This window comes from Pteronotus mesoamericanus, unplaced genomic scaffold (genome assembly GCF_021234165.1).
Source record: "Pteronotus mesoamericanus isolate MK-2021 breed Mesoamerican mustached bat unplaced genomic scaffold, CSHL_Meso_final contig_291, whole genome shotgun sequence".
Classification (NCBI taxonomy): domain Eukaryota; kingdom Metazoa; phylum Chordata; class Mammalia; order Chiroptera; family Mormoopidae; genus Pteronotus; species Pteronotus mesoamericanus.
The window spans coordinates 241160-262785 of record NW_026555124.1 but is presented as its reverse complement, the minus strand read 5'-3'; the positions used below and the strand labels follow the sequence as shown (position 1 = coordinate 262785).

At 34.5% G+C, this 21626-nt stretch overlaps 1 protein-coding gene across 2 annotated transcripts in view; it reads right to left on the bottom strand.

Annotated features, from left to right (window-relative positions):
- USP34 (ubiquitin specific peptidase 34) overlaps positions 1-21626 on the bottom strand; it is a 241464-nt gene that overhangs the window by 46590 nt on the left and 173248 nt on the right. Inside the window, exons 42-50 of one of the 2 annotated variants that reach the window (XM_054575403.1) lie at positions 12678-12861; positions 12124-12287; positions 8304-8369; positions 6883-7029; positions 6742-6798; positions 6569-6646; positions 6097-6191; positions 3055-3227; positions 55-208 (exon numbers count right to left, since the gene is read on the bottom strand). In XM_054575403.1, the coding sequence (XP_054431378.1) occupies positions 55-208; positions 3055-3227; positions 6097-6191; positions 6569-6646; positions 6742-6798; positions 6883-7029; positions 8304-8369; positions 12124-12287; positions 12678-12861 (1118 nt within the window). The remainder of the gene's footprint in view (positions 1-54; positions 209-3054; positions 3228-6096; positions 6192-6568; positions 6647-6741; positions 6799-6882; positions 7030-8303; positions 8370-12123; positions 12288-12677; positions 12862-21626) is intronic. The other variant, XM_054575404.1, reaches the window with a different exon arrangement.

Genomic DNA, 21626 nt, shown 5'->3' with positions numbered 1-21626 from the left:
TAAGCTTATAAAGAAAAGATATTTTAAAATCCCAACAAAACATTTAAAACTCACCATTTATTGTTTTTATAAGCATGTGGATTAACTATATCTCTGATGAAGCTATAATAGTGTCCACCATCTGCTGTTCCTGTGTGAACAGTCACTCCTATCAAGTCGTACTCATAGCTCTCTGTGTCTTTTGAATGATCACTGACTTCCTTAAAACCTGAAATGATTTACATAAAATGGCAATAATCTGGAAAACTGCATACAGTGACATCTTAGAATAACTTTATATAACACACTTTATGTATAGAAATAGGTACAGATACTTTACAGAACAACTGTATTTATACTAGAGAGTCACCATCCATAGCCTAAAATTTTAAGAAATATTTATATAAATAATTGAAACCACCACCATGTGTTAGTGCATAACTATGGACCTCAATGATATATAAATACAAACTATGTTCTTTTTGTTTAACTTGGCTATTTCTTTTAAAATAGATAAACATGAATGAAGCATTCTGTACTATCTTTACTAGGAACAAACACAAAATCCTACAGGGCATTGACATATTTATGTCTTTTTATCTCAGGTTAAGGAAAATGGGGTACTGGTAGCATGTTTCCAACTGTCTATCAGTTGGAAGAACTTTATATTAGAAGCTTTACGGAGACAGAATAAAAAGTAAAAAATATATTTTCCACCCCTAAAGATTTAAATTTGAAAGATATTAAATATATTAAGGAAAAAAGCTTCAGAATGGTGTAAGTTTAAAGATGTATGATTTATGATCTGTATTCCCAGCATGACATATAGAAAGGAAAAAGTACAGTAGGCCCTCCATATCCACAGGTTTCATAATCAAGGATTCAATTAAAAACAAACAGAAAACAGTATTTTGGATTCACAGTTAGGACTCTATAATTGGGAATCTGTAGATGTCAAGGACCAAATGTATGCATTGTTCTACAGCATTTTATATATGGGACTTAGCATCCATGGATTTATCTGCTGGGGCCCTGGAACCAACTCTCTGAGATATCCAGCAATGACTGTGTAATCAGAAGCAAGTGAGGGCAGATTTGGTTAACTTGCATGCACAGTCTAAAGAGAAAAGTGAAGTGACAATTAGGTGGAGAGGAAAAAATGACTGACAGTGTCAAAGCAGTGGCTGAGGAGTTGGATGTGCCAGGGTCTGATTCTAAATGCATCACCTGTAGCCTAACAAATTCCTTTATCTTGACATAAGTTTCTGCTACTTCCATCCATGGAAGCAATGTGAAAAACACAAGCACAGTTCATGTGCAGGCTTCTTGTAAATTTATAAAGGGTTTGAAAAGAGTTATAAAAAGTAGGTGGCATGTATATAATTTCCAGTTCTTAACTTCACCTGAATTTTAACCTTATCATCTCTACTGGCTCATTTCCTGCAACTTCTAAACATACTCAAATTCAACTTTAAAAATTACCTACCATAACTCCATGTTCCTCATAGCTACAGTCACAACCTTTTCTCCTCTCTTCAAATAAAGAATATGTTCTTCTCTTAAAAGAATACCCTACACCTGTTGGTCACGTCTTGCCTCTCTCATTTAGAGAGAGTAAAACTTCTATCGAATGCTCAGCAAGTGCCAGACAATACAGTATAAAGATTGAGACACCGTTCTTTTTCCTAAATCTTATGGTAGCTTCTACAAACCCTAAAATTTTAAATCACCAGAACATTTTATAAAAAGAAAAATTGCCAGTACCCTTCCTATGTAAAATGGAACTTCTCTGGCTAAAGAAAATTGGAAAAGGCAAGCACTGGATTTGTTCTTTCTTCTCTCATCCATTTCCATTCCTCACTCTGTTCTTCGAGGCACATACACAGATGTTTGAAAATCACTGGTCTCATGGAAGTAACAACTATTTGGAGGTAACAACTTATAAATCAAGGGCCATATGTGACTCACTATAATCTGCATTCCTATTCCAACACCCCAATGAAATTGCTCTAGATAAAGATAACCAAAAATCTTCTACATGATAGATTATGTTCCATCGTGTTCTTACTGAAACTGTCCTTTTCTTTAGCATTCAATCATCCTGTTTACTCCTTCTTGAGATCTTGAAATACTGATCCCCTTATTCACATGGCTGATTCCACCAGGAACCCAAGTCATTCTTGACTTTTCCTTCTCACTGTAGTAGCAGACTGACTAAAGTGTAAGCTTCAAAGAGGCAGATACCTTGGTTCTTTGTTGTCACTATATTCCCATTACTAAAACAATAGCAAATTACACATAGTAGGGAGATATTCAGTAACTTTGTTGGATTCGTTTATTCATTCAATCAAGTCCTGTTAACTGTATCCCCATACACTGCTCCTCCAACCTTACCGGTATGCTTTCTCATCTAAGTTACCATCTCTGCAGTTTACCAGAATGGCCTCCCCATATCCCTTTCATCATCCTCGAATCCATTTTGATTGCTGTAGTCAGATTAACCTTTTCCAGATCCCACCTGGTTCCCATTTCAGTTCCCTGCTCAAAATCTTCCCGTGGTTTCCACACTGAATAAAGATCAAAATTATTAACATGACCTACAAAAAAAATGATCAGGCCACTGTCTTTTGCCCATATCATGAACCCCACCCCCACCCACCAAAGAGCTTATCCATTCCTTTCAATCCAGCTCTTACTCAAGCTCTGCTTCAATGTCACTGTCTCATAAAAGCCCTCCCTGATTCCCGTAGGTCTGTAATACATTCACTGTCCTATTTGACAACACATTCATGTTTGTAATTTCTTATTCGATAAAAGACTTGTCCACTAGGCTTAAGTTCTACAAGGGCAGGAACCACTACATTGTCTCCAATGCCTAGAAGAGTGCCTAGAACACAGTCCTAGTAGATAATTAAATATTTACTTGGTATCTAACTGAACGTGCCGCATTATCTTTAAAAACTTTCTTCTTTCTAACAGTCAATTTAGTTTTGTTAGGTGCGTATTGATTACAACTTTATAATTATAACTATCTAGTTATAGAGACTTACAATAAGAGAAAAGAGGGAAAATTACCTTCTTTCCTGTCACTCTTTCCCATAAGAAAATCTTCTGTATAAGGTGTCATATCCAAACGTAATGGAAAGGAAAAGTGTGTGTTCACTTTCTCTTTCATCATCGTGACCATATTAAATGTGTACCTCATAGTATTAAAACTTAGAATGCGAGGCAATTTCTTAAAACATGCCCTGAAAGACAGAAAAAGGATAAAACTTCTGTTAAAAATTGTCTTTCAAAAGTACTTCAATCATGTAAGAGGGGTATACGTACATGTCCCCCTTTACATATGTTCCTCTCTTACATTACATTTCTCATTCTGAAAAAGCTTTCCTGTGCCTAGATAAATTACAGTAGACTGTGGTAAATGCCATGATGGAACTATGTAAATGGGCTATGGAAGCACAGAAAAGAATCAAACCTACTTCAAAGGCAAAGGGGTCTTTGATTGTTTCCTTCTCCACATTAAATAACAAAGGTTGAAGTACTCATTTTGCAAAGTCTCTCTGTATCATTTATTATTTATGTGACTCTAAAAAAGTTACTTAACCTAAGCTTAATTCCTGATCCGTAAAATGGAGAATAAAGTGTCTACTCTCTACAACTTTCATAGAACATTGTCTGGCAAATATCATTCAATGTGTTGGCTGGTATTACAGTAATCACAGCAGCAGCAACAGGTGAACTGGTTACCTAAATCTTATGGCTGACATATTGTTAGTTCAAGTTTAAAAAACCAAAATTTCAGTTTAAACAAAATATATATAAACACTTGGATTTATGCCAACTATGCATTGCAGGGAATAATACTTCACTGTACACACAAGATTTAAAAGAGAATTTGTTTCAACCAAGAGCTTAGTTTTGTTTTGTTTATTTCTAAGTAATTTAGGAAGAGGGGAACGGACATCATAAGTAAAGGGAGTAAGAAATCTAAAAATTCATCACTATTCATTATTTGGGACGAGCAAATATTAAGGCTACAGAAGTACAAGAGTCAAATGATGAAGGGTCTTGTATGTAACATTAGAGTACAAACTTGATCCTGAAAGCTAATGGTCACTGAAGGGTCACTGAAGGACTTGCAGTGGGCAGTGGAACCACGTGTTGAGTCAGAGGATAAAATAAACATCTGAAAAGGTGAGAATTTATGTTATAGTCCTACTAAATCTACAAGACACACAAGTAGACAGCTGGAAGAGCACAGCACAGCAATTTGAATTAGGTGATTTGGAAATCATCAGAATCATCAGAGATTAACATTATGGTGGAAGAAAAAATTAAACATGAAAGAATTAATAAACTGAGAAAACCAGAGGTTTAAAGAAAGAGCAGAATGTGACCTCCAGCCCATTTCTGTTGACCATTTACTGTTATTACAGACACCTAAAAGTATGGTAAGAGTACAAAAGACTGAATAATATTTTTGCCTGGGAGAGATGAGACAGTATTTCTGAGAAACATAAAAAAAGTAAAAAAACAAAACAAAAACCCCAGCAGAATCCTATCAGCCAAAAAAAAAAAAAAAAGGTTTCAAGAAGCAGATTATCAAGAATGACAGATTTATTCAACAAGTTTATTTATTTCAACTAAAAAGAGATTTTCCAGAGAACATGACTCACTGTTTCAATTATCTTTTATTGACTCCTCATTTTATTCCTCCACAGTAAAATACTTTTGACTGACACCATTCTGTGTAAGTCCTTAAGTCTTACCCTAATACAATTCTTGTCAGATGAGTTTGTTTTCTTCCTGTACTACCTGCACAACTATACTTTCATTTGACTATGTCCACCTACAGCCTTTTCTTTTACAACCAACTTGACATCTGGAGATTGAGAGGAAAAAAATACCATTCCCTTCAAAGGCATATTTACCTAGAAAAATCTTCTATTAAGCAATTTCAAGCAATGGCTTTTCATTCTCTGCCTTCAAGCATGCTCAGATCTATTTCACCTAGAAAACTCCTGTTGGATCCTGAAGCTCTTTCTAGATTCCATCTGCCTTGCTGTTCTTTATTATCAAACTTCTGAAATGAATGATCTACACTTGATTCCATATACCCTGATTACCCTGTTTTTATTGCTACAACCTAACAAAACACGCACAGTACCTTTTTGAAACAGAACTCAATGTTTTTTACTCAGCTGTCATTTCCACCCTCCCACCCAATCTCTGTAAATTGTTATCAACTGAATAACCTCTTCTTAGGATTCTCTTCCCCATTTTCTGGGTTAGGACCCTATCCTATTTTTCTTTCTTTCCTGGCTTTGATTCTGTCACTTTTTACTCTGCACTTTTAAGCTGGCTTAAGTCTCATTCCTTTGCAATAGTTATCTTCTTTCCCTGGGAATATTTAAATGGGAATATTTAAACGGGAGTAATATTGTAAGGAAGAGATTCCCAGGAAGATGTTCTAAGGCCCTCAATCAATTATGCAGATAATCCCCAAATCTAGATATTAATCATGTGATGTTACTATATATTACCAATCTTGTTTTCTATTACTGGTCAGTGCAAATCCTCTACTTGAATGATGCAGGCTGGCCTAATCCTGGATTTCTTGCATATACAAGGTCACTTCTATTTCTCTGCCTTTGTTCCTAGCAACTAACTGTTTAAGATGCTTTTTCAATTTAATTTCTATTTGTCATTCAATAGTCAACTGTAGAACTGAAACATCTTTACCCAAATACTCTGTCCTAAACTGACAATCTTATGGCTTGGCTCCTAAGAAAAAAATCTCTCACTTTATAGAGATTCAGAGGAGGATGTCTTCAGTTCATGTGTAGACTCTATCATGTTCTACTAAATGCAGAGCAGAGAACTAAGCAGTTAGACAGATCTTGGTAAATATCTGATTAATTGAAAGGGAGGAAAGTCTGAAATACTTAACAGTGTTTTAAAGTGTACTTCAGTAACTGAATGAAAAGCTACTATATGAGAATGAGCTCCAAGCAGACAACCTTAACTTTAATAAGTGAATTTTAATTTATATACTAAATTTGTGTTTTACATCCATTTGATGATTTATCAAAATGATATTATTTTTTAAAATACCTTTTTTCAGCTCGTACTTTCTTCCCACAATGTGAACAAGTATACATGTTGTCACCTTCTAAAGTATCTTTAATAGTAACTTCATCAAGAGATTCCTGTGTATAAAACCACAGTTAAAAGTTTCATTATTATTTTCAGCATGTAAAAATACAAAAAATAGGAATTATAACTTGGACAGAATACACAGAGAAAAACAAATTTTTAAAAAGTGAATTCTTAATTTCAGTAAAAAACTGTCTTCCCCTCATGACAAAATGCTGTAGGAATCTCACTAAATTTTTCAAATGTGACATATTTAAATTTTGATTAGGGAAAAAAAATCAGCGTTGTGGTCTATCTTTAGTTGTTATCTGAGTAGCACAGTATGAAGAAAATAGATGAAAACATGAAAATTAACTTCAATATGAGAAACATAAATTTGCTATGTACAAATAGTAGCAGGAAAAATTCTAAAAATATACATATTACTTACATAAATGTTCTTCATATCGGCCACTTGGCACCTCACAGTATAAAACTCTTCAGCAGTCTGACTAACATGTTCACAATCCTGGTCAATCAAGAGTCAGATATGAGTAATTTATTCTAATAGACTAAAATACACATTAAGATTTCCAGAAAGCAAAGAACAGGTAGAATACTTACCAAGGACACAACATTGTTTGTAATTACACCTCCAAACAAACTTTTGACAGTATTTTTCTTTAAAAAACAAACAAAAATCAGTAATTAAAGTTGGGCAAATCTCAACAAATTTCAAAGAAACTTCAGAAATCTGGTACCAACCAGTTCAGGAGACATTTCTTCAATTTTGGTAATAAGGTCAGTAAAAAACTCTGTCATATCTTTCTGCTCTCCAGTATTCAGAGGCTGCTTATCCATGGTATATGTTTTACAAAAGGGTCTAGGATTATATGCTTTGCATTCACTCTCCTATAAAAGCAAGGTGGGCATGGGGTAGGGAAAAGGATTATAAAATAAATCTAAGTCTCACATAAAAATAAGAAAATTATCACAAGGTTCATGAATAAATATCAACACAACAACAAAATAGGCAGTAAATCTATAAACGTTTAAAATGCTTTCTTTTTCCATTTTTGTTTTATTTTTCATAGCATTTTCAGTGTATAGTCTTGGTGCCAGAAGATGTTTAAATTATCATAAGGTAAATTTTCTTTTTTTAAGTCTAGGAATTTCTAGAAAGTATTTTGAGACTTTAAGGACAGAGGTTTATATTGTGAAGCATAACATACAACATCTTTGCAGGGTGAATAACTTTTACTACAGATTAAACTTTTGTTTATTAATTAAAAGTTTTCTGTCTTAACAGTTCAGATGGTATGTTCCAACTCTGTTGAACAGAAATTAAAAGTTAAATCAAGGGATCATTAGTAAACCTTTTAATTTTGTTAAAAATTTCACTTACTGAGTTCTTATTAAGTATCAGAAGCTGAAAAATACAGAAATAAATGACATAATCTCTGTCCTCATGATTCTAACAAGACAAGTGACTTTTAATACAAGTGGTAGGTATGACTGAGTTAACTTTATGGCATCTTTGGTCTCTTAGATGACGTAACCATGTTGATTCTTGAAGGATGACAAACAAAGAAAATGGAGAAGAATGCTGAAGAAAGCGCTACAGGTAGAAGAAGTAGCATAAACAACTACACAAGTGATGAAGCAATAGGGTGATGGACTTTGAAGAGCTTACTATAGTTACTACAAAGTGAGGCTGAATAGGGGAAGTAATGAAAAAGTTGAAGGGAAGAAAGAAAATCACGCAGGGTATATGCCATGCTGATTAACCTACATACTATTCTGTTCATAAAGAATCACTGAAGAGTTTTAAACAGGGGAGTAATATTTAAACGGGAGTAATATTGTAAGATTTGCTATTCTTTTAAAGATTTATTACTTTAATCGTTTTGGAAGTAAGAAGTAAGAAGGAAAAAAGAAATCAGAAAACTCTAAGCCTAAGCAGGTTGGAGGGGTGACATCGCCACAGGAAAGGAATTCTTTGAATGACAATAACAGGATGTAAATAACTGAGAAATGGTTATTAGGAATACCAGTAAGTGACAAATTCGATTTGAAAAATATGAGTACATTGGACAAAGTCAGGACAAATGAACTCTATTCAATGTTTCAAGCTTTGGTCAGAGGGTATATCTAATCAGTTTTTTATACACAATTCTCAAACATACCATTAAATACGTAAACATTTTTTGAAGCTCCAGGAGAGTGGTCTTGTGCTTCATATCTTCTGAATACTAAAAATCAGAAGAAAGCTTTCCATTAAAAGGAAGTATTACAATGTGCTTAACACTATCAATTTTTATTCTTTTAGCTGTCTGTTGAAAAAACAAAGACACTTTATTCTTTCTTTAGCAATTTTAACATTTAAAAATTGGAGTATTTTGTTCATTACATAAATATAGCCATCACTATTATGTAAGAAAACTAAAAAATACATCTTAAAAAAAAGTCACTTTCCAGATTAATGCTCATTTGGTGCAATATGGGTACAACAAAGTTGTTTACCACACATTAAAAAATACATTAATATATCACACCTCACCCTCATCCGGTAGATCTTTATTTTTTCTAGAACAGATCCTTAACACAATAGAGGAACACTGGCCAAGATCTTTAATAATCCTCTAAATATTCAAATATCATTAACTGAGATTCAGGAATCTGGCCAGACTCATTCACTAGAGATTTAATCATGAACACCAGCCTTAAAGGAGAATCCCACATTCTTGCCAAGCACTAATTAGATATACTCTATCTCAAATAGTAAAATAAATCTGTTAAGTATTATCCTCATTACAAATTACTACCTGTCATAATTCTGAAGGTTTGATAGTCTCATGAAATAGTAAGCCTCCCATATGCCAAAAGCATACACTGGTTATTTGTGTTAAGTGCAAGTAACATGGATCTGTTGTTCAGGAGCTTATATTCAACTGAGGACATAAGATAAGGACACTGAAATTGAAATCTGTTCAACAAATAGTTACTATAAATTTTGACATTAATTGCAATAAGAATTGAATAAAAGGAATCAACAAAATTGGCGAAAACAAACACAGTATGGTATATGGGAAGTTTATTATTCCATGAGATTATTAGAATAGTCATACAAAATGATATTTTCTAATATAAATTACACTTAATACATATAAATTATTAATAATTCAGAATACAAAAATGATTAGAAAAAATGACTTGGATTTATATTTTCATTACTGGAGAATAAAATATTAGCTGACTGCAGAGCAGAAGTGAATGAACTCTTTAAAATCAAGTCAAACCAAGGATATTTTACTTAATGTGCAACTTCTAAGTAACTATATACCCTACATATATGTATTTACTACTTAAAATAATGCATGTTCACCACACCCACTAGGATGACTGTTATTTAAAAAAAAAACAAAGAAAATGGTGATTGTTGGCAAGAACGGGGAGAAACTGGCACCCTTGTGCATTGCCAGTAGGAATATAAAACAGCACAGCCACTGTGGGAAAATGGAATGTCGATTCTTCAAAAAAGTAAATATAGAATTACCATATGATCTAGCAATTACACATCTGAGTAGATACATAAAAGATGTGAAAGCTGGAGCTCAAATGTGTACTTGCATACTCATGTTCTAGCAGCATTATTTATAATAGCCAAAGGTGTAAACAACCCCGAAGTGTCCAATGACAGATAAATGGATAAACGAAATGTGGTATACACATACAATGCAATATTACTCAGCTTTAAAAACAAAATTTAACATGTGCTACAACATGGATGAATTTTGAAGACATGTTAAGCAAAATAAGCCAGTCACAAAAGGTCTAATGTATAATTCCACTTATACGAGGTACCTAGAGTATTCAAATTCATTGACATTTGAAGCAGAATAGTGATGGGAAGGAGGAATGGGGAATTAAGTATTTAATGGGTACACAGTTGCAGTTGGGGAAGGTGAAAAAATTCTGGAGATTGATGGCTGGTGACGGTTGCAATATGAATGTACTTAACATCAAATAACTAGACACTTATAAATGGTTAATACGGTATGCTTTATGTTGTGTATATTTTACCACAATTAAAATACATGTAGCTTTCTATAATTTTCCTGTGAATGTCAGAAAAGGGAATAAAAACAACTAACATGTTCATATAAAGAACTGGGTGCTCATATTACTAGAGTACTTTCTTAAGTCATGTCAAATACAATTCTGTAAGAACATTTTATGTAGAGACAAGTCTAAATTTAGTTCTAAAAAATACCACATGTGATTGTTCTTTCTGTTGCTACATACTAACTCCTCACAGTATTAATGGATTAAAGGTGATCATTAATATTGTATAAAGAAGAAAAAAACAAGAAATACAGCTAAGTCACCAGCTAGAAAAAAGATTACTGAAAACATGCTTCTTTGATAACTGGTCCTATAAAATTATGAAGATGGGGCCACCAAATTTAGTCACAAAAATTTCTTTATGCTAAATGAAATCAATATGCAATTATTTCTAATCATAAATCTGTCTCAGATGATAAACTTAAAAACATTAATATAACCAAAGCCAAAAGTCAAACCCACACAAGTGCACTGTAAATTGGAGACATTAAGGCATAACTTAAACATATTAACCATAAAGACTGAAGATATATAAAGAACTGCAAGACTTTGGGAGGAGGATGAAGCCAGGACATTAAGATGACATGATGGAGGAAAACAAAAACCCAAGTGCAAGCATAAAGAAACTATGCCAAGAAATTTTAAGAGCAGTGCAAAGGGCAAATTAAAATCAGTCTGTGGGGAAAAAAAAGAATAAAAACTAGAAACAAGTTAACAAAAAACAAAGCAGAGTTTACCCAAACAAATTAGGCCCACACTCAAATTTATTTTGGGATAAATATTACACAAACAAGTTCACTGGTTTACTTTGCTTTAGGCTTTGCTTATTTTCTATATGAGATATCGCCTCACATCTGTCATAATGGCCATAATTAACAAATCAACAAACAAGTGCTGGTGAGTATATGGACAAAAGGGAATCTTAGTGCACTGTTGATGGGAATGCAGACTGCTGCAGCTGCTGTGGAAAACAATATGGAATTTCCTCAAAAAATTAAAAATAGAACTGCCTTTTGATCCAGTGATTCCGCTGTTGGGAATATACCCTAAGAATCCTGAATCTCTAATTCAAAAGAACTTATGCACTCCAATGTTCACAGCAGCGCTATATACAATAGCCAAGTGCTGGAAACAGCCTAAGTGCCCATCAGTAGATGAGTGGATCAAAAAACTGTGGTACATTTACACAATGGAATACTATGCAGCAGAAAGAAAGAAGGAATTCCTATCTTTTGTGACAGCTTAGATTGAACTGTAGAATATTATGCTAAGTGAAATAAGCCAGTCAGTGAAAGACAAATACCATATGATCTCACTTGAAAGAGTAATCTAATAACAAAATAAACTAGCGAGCAAAATAGAACCAGAGACATGGAAACATGGAATAGACTGAGAGCAGCAGGGGGGAGAGTAGAGGGGAATAATGGTAGAAAGAAGGGGAAGGGACTAGTCAGAGAACATGTATGAACTGGCCCCATGGACATGCATTGACTGTGGGAGTGGGGGTTGGTGGGGGAGGCTGGGTAGAGGAGGACAAAGTGGAAAAATTGGGACAACTGTAACAGAATAACAAAAAATAAATTTAAAAATTGTATTTATTTTTACTGAAAATATCATGTTCATTGTATACATTGAGTGTGTGTATTCCACAACTATTTTCCTTTGAGAAATTGTATTACAATGCTAGTAGTAATCTACTGAAATGTAAAAACAATTAAAACATACATGGCATTAGCTAATTATTTAACCAAATGTTATCATTTTTTAAATCCATAAATTACTTTCTCAATGTTTTAGTAATTTTAAAGAAAATCAAGATTTATCCACAAAATTTTAAAATTTCATTTTACAGTTTTAATTTTTAAAGTGAGAAAACTGTACCTTAGCAGTGAAGACAGCCTGTCTTGCTTCAGGTATCATATAAAGTTGTTGAATAGTGGAAGCCAAGTAACAAGTAGCTCCAAGGTTAGTCAGACCAACAAATCTACACTCAGCACGGACATCCTCGTGAGGCCAGTAATCCCATTTATAAGGTGCGTGGGCTGCTGAAAAAAGAGGGAGAAAAAGATGTCCCCCAAACCAACTATTAAACGTAACGTATTGCTTTCATTAACCACCACTACCTCCATTACATATTTAATATACATAAAACATTATAGAGGGTAATTTTTAAAATCAGTAATAACACATAGTAAAACCAATTCATTCCCTAAAAATTTGAAGGACTGTCACAACTTTATGTTCCTTAGCACTAAATTATTTAACCAAAAAAATGCTTTAAAATGTTTTTACTTTTTAACTTCAATAACATCCTAACAACACTTATAAATGTTAAAGAGTGTGAACAATGAATTCTTTTTTTAAACCACACTCTCCAAAAATCTCATTTCTGCATACAAAACTTAGAAAGATTAAAGAAAAAGAAGACTGCTTACACTGCATGTGTTGTGCCATAACCCAGTTGTGTATTAGTCTGTAGTTTTCAACAGATCCCTTTACCATCTCTACTAACAAATCATAAGCAGCAGCTCTTGAAGAATGTGATTTGCACTTTGGCTGTTGTCTATCTTTTAGACTAGGCAACAAAAACAGGAGATTGAAGATATCTCTTAAAAATTCCTGGAAAACAGAGAAAAACCAAGTATTTATCTAAACTTAAATATTAATTATATTCCAAATATAATGAATAACTCAGTAGAATAAATTATGACAATCTACAATTTTCTAAAATACTGTTGAAAAACTTAGAGCAGTATCATATACAATTATATGAAAGTCTTCCTAATCTTCTCTTTAAGAAAACAGAATTGGTGAAGATCACCTTCACTCTTACCTCTCTCAACACCTAATATAGCTCATTCTTACAGACTCCCATCTACAATGCTATTATTTTACACTTCACTGAGTGACCAAAAGTTTTTGTTAAGGACTCATTACTCCCCATCTTGACTGCCTCTGCATTTACTTAAGTTTCTCCGTATTTTCTCTAATAATAGCAGTAGTAATAGTAGCAGCCAAAGCAGCAACTTACTCATAATGAAAACCTTAAGTGCCAGAGGATATTCAAAAGGCCCCAAAACAAACAAAAAATTACTAAGAACCTCGCCTGGGGTCACAGATTTGTCAGGTGCTAGAGTCAGGATTTAAGACATCAAACTCTTAATTTCTATACTAGTGAAGTCCAACCTGAGGTGCAGTGTTTTACCATGTAAAGTCACATTCCAGATGTACTTTTTCCTAAATTTGATCCCCCTGAGAGTGAGGTATCTCCCCACTTGTTCTTTCTTAACTTTCTTTGGTAAATTAGTAAAGAACCAATTATGCCTCTCACCCATCTCAAATACTACTATGGTACATTGTTCTGAGGTATAAAACCTCCTGGGGTACTGCACAGAAAAGAGGTAATATGGTTAAGATTAAGACTCTGCTATCCTTAGAAAGTCTGGATTGTAAGGCTGGCCCTTGGCTGTCATCTGGAAACTTGAATGGTAAACAGTACCCTCCTCTGATAAAGAACTTTCTTTAACTGATAAAAGTGGCCTCACCAGGCTGTTTGTGCTTGGTTTATGCTGAGTAACTGCTTTCTATTTGGGAGTCTGGAATTTCAGTGACTATATCAGTTATGCAGATGCTATGGGTCTGCAGGACCCACTCCAATAAAAACCCTGACTCCTAAACTCATGAGAGCTTCCCTAGTAGAAAATGCTACACATGTTGTCACACTCATTGCTGGGGGAATTAAACACATTCTCTGTAATTTTCAGAAGCATGTACCTGATTTCCACCAGACTTGGCCCCATGCTTTTCTTTTGCTGCTTTCATTTTGTATCATTTTGCTGTAATAAAGACTAGCTATAAGTACAACTACAGGCTGAGTCCTTTGGTTCCCTTTAGTGAATCACTGAGGATTGGGGTGGTCTTGGAAACCTCTGACACAAGTACCAAACAAAGGACAATTTGAAATATGTTCCCATTAATGACCTCATTTCTTCCATCTCACTATGATCAAAGACAGTATAACACATAGTTCCTAATTTTGGCTACAAAATGTGGAAAGTAAATACAGTCTTACTTCATATGGTTGACCAATTAATATCTTGTCTATCTCAGAATTCAGAGGTGAGATGACTGTCTTGGCCACAAAGTGACACATTTACATAAACTAGAAAATAAAATCAGGCTCACTTAGAAAGACAGTGAATTGACTAGTAACTAGTTTAATAATGCACTATCTTTGCCAGTCAGTCTAGAAATTCAATGAGCTAAATAGCTGTAGGTCCAGTTTTGAAAAAATATATTTAAAGGCTGTGACAAGAAAGCATTTTATCAGAAATATTAGGCTGATAAAAGCATATTAAAATAATATTTTTATTTTCCTTAATCTGAATTTACCAGGAAAGCAAGTGTCTCTAAGTGAAACAGTAACATATGTATATTAACGTATCTATTCGATAAATAATAATAAAGTCATTTTGGTATACTTCCCAGAATAAAGAACCTCAAACTGCTATTTGAGAGAATACAAAAAATCGTTTCTGATGATAGATCACAGTATGGTTTTGGATATATAATTCAGAAAAAATTCAAAGAAATTACATTATTAAAATAAAACTTTGATTCCCACTGTAAACACTCTATGAACAAGGTTTACATTTCCACAATGTAAACAAAGTCTCTCAGGATTTACACCCATAAAAATATAAATAGATTAAATAAACACAGGTACATTCTAGCTTAGTAATATTCATCTACAAATATATGAATTTTAAAATCCCTAGCCTTCTTTTTAATGCATATATTTTCAATAAAATTTCATGTTTAATGTTTCACTTTTGGCAAAATTTAAAGTATATTTATGTTGCTTTGATTGCCCAGGTCCAAATAAATATAATGTACTCAGAATTTAATACAGAAGAAATTTACACAAAGCGGACACAAGAATAAATATTTTCATCAATTTCAAAAATTCCCTGGAAATTATATCCTTTAAAATAATTAAAGTTTTAAAGTATAGAAAAAATTTTTTTAAAGATTTTATTTATTTATTTATTTTTACAGACAGTGGAAGGGGGGGGGGAGAGAGAGACATCAATGTGAGAAACATCAATTGCTTCCTTTTATGCACCCTGACTGAGGACCAAACCCAAGACCCAGGCATGTGCCCTGACCAGGAATCGAACTGCTGACCTTTTGCTTTGAGGGATGATCCCCAACCAACTGAGCCATACCAGTCATGGGCAAAACCTAGAAAATTCAAAAAATTTAAAAATCTGTGTGGGAACACCTGGGTTTTCCAAAATTCTTTAAAGGATATGTGAGCAACAAACGTTTAAAAGACCACTGCACTACACTGGCTTTCAATCTGTTACCAGGTTTATTTTGCCAAAACATATTCCTGATGTTATTTGATCAAAAACTTCAAAAGCCCCTTTTTAAAATTTTGGTTTTATTGTACATATAAAAACAATTTCCTGTGACCACAACAGATGGTAACCTAGCTTCCCAAGTAACCCCCAATACTTCCTCAAACTCAAGACAAAGTGAACTAATCAATCTCTTGTATGTGCCCAGACGTTTTCTATGACTTAACTTTTACTCATATTCTTTTCTATGATTTATGATTTCTATTTTTCTACTTAAGAAAACCTTATCTTGCATTACAGGATATTTTTCTACTTAAACTTTTATCCTGTATTATAAAAGCTATATATTCTTCATCTCAATGAATACTTTTCCTTATTTTTCTACTTTTCTTGTTTTTTTACTTTATTTCTCTACTTAAGAAACCTTTATCCTGTATTACAAAAGTCATATATTCTTCATCTCAATGAAGAATAGCTTTTCCTAATCATCTCAATGCTATCCAGTCTTCCATATCCCTGGTAATATCCCTTTAATAGCTTATTTTTACCATGAATTATAAATATCATGAGCAGCCATAATTTGTGAGGGTACATACAAATTGTGTATAATGCAGGCATCTTAATAAATTACCTGCTGAACAAATGAAGCATTAGATTATCAGTTCTTCAAAGTCAAGAGTGAATCTTAGCCATCCATTTGTTCAACATATATTTGCTATATTTTTAAAGGAGAATTAGAAGAAGGGAGGAGGAAGAGAATAGGGAGAAAGAAGAAAGGAGGAAATAAGGGGAAGCAGTAGAAATAGTGATGATAATGATGATGGTGGTGATGATGGTGGTGACAGAGACCAAATGTGGCCTGCAAAGCCGGAAATTAAAAGGCTGTTTACAGAAAATGTTTACTGGCTACTGAACTAAAGTAAATTCTAAATAAAAACTTAAAAAATTCTTAAATAAAAAAACAAAAGTAAAAGAACTTTAAATAGCCTGGAAATAAAGACGACTTTTCTTAAAATTACACCAAAATCAATTGCCTTAAACACCTCCACTTAGGTATCTAATTCAAATTAGGTATCAATTTCAAATTTAACATGTCCAAATTAAAACCCTTGATTCTGATAAACCCACCCTCTCCCAATCTTATGGAGTCTGGGTTTTCCCCTTTCTTAGTAAATGGCATTATCATTCATTCAGTTTTTCAGACTTAAAACTAAGGAGCCATGTTTGATTAACTTCTCTCTCCTACTTCACAATATTACCTAAATTTGAGTTTTGTGTGCTCTGCTTTCAAAAAATATCCCAAATCCAAACACTTTTCACCACTATCCCTCTCAGAACCACTGCAAAATTTCCTGACTGGACCTCTGACCCACACACTTGCCCTTCCTAGTTTTCTGCTGAGATGTCCACACCCAGAGCATAGTGAAGCTTTAAAATGTCAATTCAGATCACATATCTCTCCTGTACAGGTACTTCTATAGGCTTCCCATCTCACCAAAAACCAATGAAAAACTCTAGTTTTGACTACACGGACATTAAAACTTTCCCAATAGACATTAAAACTTTCCCAATAAAAAACTATTAATAATCAGTAAAATAACTATTATTTAACATTGTTTTGGAGGTTCTAGACAAAATTAGACAAGTAAAAGAATGGAAAGAGATAAAATTTAAAAATCAAGAAGTAAAATAATTACTTGCAGATAATAAACTAAAAACAACTGAAAAATAAAATTTATAGTGCAGATAGCTGGAAAAAAATCTATAAACAGTAAGTGAATTTAAGAAGGCCAACAACAAATTCATACAGAAAATTAAATATCATACATAAACAACCAGTTAAGAAAACATAATATACAAAAGGTTCCATTTATTAAAGGTACCATTAGAAAAGATAAAATTCCTAGGAATAATCTTATTAAATGTTTAAAATTCAGGTTCTAAACGAAAACTTTAATGAACACAAAAAGACTTGTTGTATAAATAAGGAGACAGATCATGTTCTTGTATAGGTAAATTCAATATAATGCCAATTTCTCTATACCAATCTATACATAAATTTAATACCTCAATTTTAAAAATGTAACAGAACTTAAAATCTTGAAAGAATAAGACAAATTGATTCTAAAGTGCACATGAAAAAATAAATAGCCAGGAAAATTCTGAAGAGTAATAATAAAGACAGACTATGTAATAAGGGTGTAAGCCTGATGAATAAAAGGATGCATAAAATGAAATAAAAAGTCCAGAAATAAATACAAATACATATGGCAATTTAGAATATGATTCTAAAAAGGCATGTCTAAGCAGTGATTTAAAAATAAGTTAGTGCCCTGGCCAGTGTGCCTTAATTGGCTGGAGTATCATCCCATAGACCAAAGGGTCACAGGTTCGATCCCCAGTCAGGGCACATACCTAGGCTGTGGGTTCAATCCCTGGTTGGGGCATGTATGAGAAAGCAATCAATCAATACTCCTCTCTCACATCAATGTTTCTCCCCCCCCACCGCCACTGCTTTCCTCTCTCTCTAGAAGCAATGCAAAAAAGTCCTTGGGTCAGGAAGAAAAATAAATTAATTAAATAAAAATAAAAATAAAGTAGTTTGTTATTAGAACAGGTGGACAGCTATCTAAAAAAAAAAAGTTATCTCCCCCCCCTTTTTTTTGACATTTAAACCATGTTTATTCTATTAGAGTTGTCTCAATTTTCCCTCCTTTACCCTCTTCTATCCCCCCATCACCCCTGCTTCCATAGTCAATTCCCACACGGTTGTCCATGTCCATGGGTCATTCATAAATATTCTTTATCTAGTGCCTTCCCCTTCTTTCCAACATTGTCTTCCTTCCCCATCCACTCTGGTCACTTTCAGTCTGCTCCATTTTCCCATGCCTGTGGTTTATTTTGTTCATTAGTTTATTTTGTTGAATAGAGTCCACTTACAAGTGAGATCATATGGTATTTGTCTTTCACCTACTGACTTTTTCACTTAACGTAATATTCTCCAGTTCCATCCATGTTGTCACAAAGGGTAGGAGTCCCTTCTTTCTCTTTGTTTTTTACAATGCAGATTGATTTTATTTAAAGTGTTAAAATCAATTATAAAATATTAAAAATTTTAAATCCATTATAAAGTCTCAGCAATTAAAACAACATGACACCAGCACAGAAATAATCAAGTAGATCAATGAAATAAAATGAGCATTCTAGAAACAAACGTATATATCTAACAATGTAATATATGATTAAACTGATATTTCAAATCAATGGGGAAAATAAGGCTTATTCAACAAAGGAGGTGCATGAATCAATATTACTTGAAATAAAACAAATATAGAGCCCTATTTCACACATGATACAAACAATACTCAGGTGAGTTAAAAATCAGTATGTAAAATCTAAGGAGTTTTAGGAGAAAATACAATATAATATTTTTCTTACCCTGAAGTAAAATAGTAAAACCCAGAAGCTATAAAGTAAAATACTGACAATATGACTATATAAAACATTTAAGACTAAACAGTAACATACATGTAACAAAAGTTAAAAGACAAGTAATAGAATAGGAAAGTATTTGTAACACATCTAAAAAAGGGTTAATACTTTTTTTTAGGGGAAAAATTCTACAAATATTTAGTGAAAGAATGGATAAAGAATACCAAAAAGTCATTTAAAGCTTTTTAAAAAAATAATAAATAGGCAAGAAATATACAGAAATAGATTTAGTTTCAACCAATAATAAAGTAACACTTAAAATAATACATCATTGTCACAATCAGGTTAAGTATTAAAAATACTGGTAATATCAAGTATTGGTGACTGTGAAAGGAACTGGGTATTCATAGACTTTTTCTTCATCTTCTTAAAGCAATCCCTTTAGCATATCTTGCAATGCTGGTTTGCTGGAGGTGTATTCTTTTAGCCTTCTTTTGTCTGGGAAACTCCTTATTTCGCCTTCTATTTTAATGGAGAGCCTTGCTGGGTAGAGCAGTCTTGGCTGCAGGCCTTTGCTTTTCATGACTTGGAATATTTTTTTCCATTCCCTTCTGGCTTGTAGTATTTCTGTTGAGAAGTCAGCTGCTAGCTGTATCAGGGACCCCTTTTATGTTACTACCTGTTTCTCTCTTGCTGCCTTTATGATTTTCTGTTTGTCTTTGATATATGCCATTTTAATGATGGTATGTCTTGGAATGGGCCTCACTGGGTTCCTCTTGAATGGGAGGGACCCTCTGTGTTTCTTAGTGGACTTGTGTGGCTTTTTCTCTCCTCAAATTAGGAAAGTTTTCCATCACGACTTTTTCAAACAGGTTCTCTATCCCTTGCTCCTCTTCTTCCCCTTCTGGTATCCTTACTATACAGATATTATGTTTCAGGTTGTCCTGCATTTCCCTCAATGTCTCTTCATTCTTTCTGAGTCTTTTTTCATTTTCTTGCTCTTTCTGGGAGCTTTTATTTTTACCTTATCTTCCAGCTTGCTGATTCGATCCTATGCTTTATCTATCCTGCTTTTGATTGCTTCTACTGTGTTCTTCGATTTGGAAATGGTATTCTTCATTTGCTCTTGTCTCTTATTGATAGTTTCTATGTCCTTTTTCATGCTGATATAGTTTGCAGTAACTTCCTGGTAGTTTCCCTGTATTTTTTTCTAATTCTCTCTGAGCTCATTGAGCTTCCTCAGAACCATTGTTTTGAACTCAACTTCTGATAGTTTAGTTGCCTCTATTTCATTTAGTTCTCTTTCTGGGGATTCCTCCTTTCCCTTCGATTAGGGGGTGTTTCTTTGTCTTCCCATTATTTGTGAGACTCTTCTTTTTTGCTTCTGCTTCTTAAATTGATCTGTCTTGATTTCCAGATTGTGTGGTGTGAACTTCTATGGTAGGAGACCACTGATTTTTCTTTCAGGATCTGCCTCTAATGTCGTCAGATGTTGACCCTGTCTGACCTTACGCAGTTTGTTCGAGATTTCCAGGAATCTACTGTCTGTGGCTCTCTCCTTCAACTGTTAATCTAGTCACTCTGCATTCAGCAGGCTGGCTTAGACACCACAGGGCAGGGCAGAATCCCTCCTGGGGGTGGGGTTATTGGGTCCTCTCACACTGCTGCCGCTCAAAGGAGTGATCTGCCTGAGCCAGATGGCTGCTGCTGTAAGGGGGAGGAGTCACCACTGGGATCTCATCCGCTACTGTCTCTGTTCTCTCCCCAAAGCCTCTCTCTCCAGTCTCTCCTCAAGTGTCTCCAGACCACTGTGCGTCCCCTTTAGCCAAGGATCTACTATGTGTGGCTGCCACTCTGTACTCAGTAGTCAGGCTTTAGCACTACCAGGCCACTGCAGAGTACCTCCTGGGGGAGGGGCTATTTTGCCCTCTCACAGTGTTGCTGCTCAGGGGAGTGGTCTGCCTGAGCAAGATGGGTGCTGCCATATGGCGGATGAGTCAGCACCAGGATCCCACTGGCTACTCTCTCAGTCTTCCCCCCAAAGCCTCCTTCCCCAGTCTTTCCTCAGGCGTCTCTGGCCCATTCTGCCCCCGCCTTTGCCGGAGACAAGGGTAAGTGGCTGCAAAGAAAAATTCATGCACTGGCCCTTTAAAAGACTCTTTACATCTCTAGCTGCCTGGCTCTGGCAGAGAGCAACCCTGCCGCTTTTCGCAGCTGGCTGTTACCTGTGTACTTTTTGGGCTCTGGTGTTGTAGGCTGGAAATCCCCACTTATGTTTTAGACCCCGCTCTTCTCAGGGGGATCCAACTGGCCGTTTCAATATCCGTCTGGCGCTGCTGCCCGTACGTGCCCTGCCTGCCTTCTCGAGTCTCTACTGCACTTCTTACCAGTTAGGTTGTGCTAAAGCTGATTCTTCTGTCTGTCCGAGGTTATAAGGCTCCTCTCTCACTACTGTTCAGATGTTTGTTCCAGGTGATTTCTCCACAATTTAATTGTAATTCCAGATTGGTCCTGGGAGGAGGTCAGTGAGACTTCCATTCACTCCTCCACCACCTTGATTTTCCTATCTTCCCATTTTATTCCTTTCAC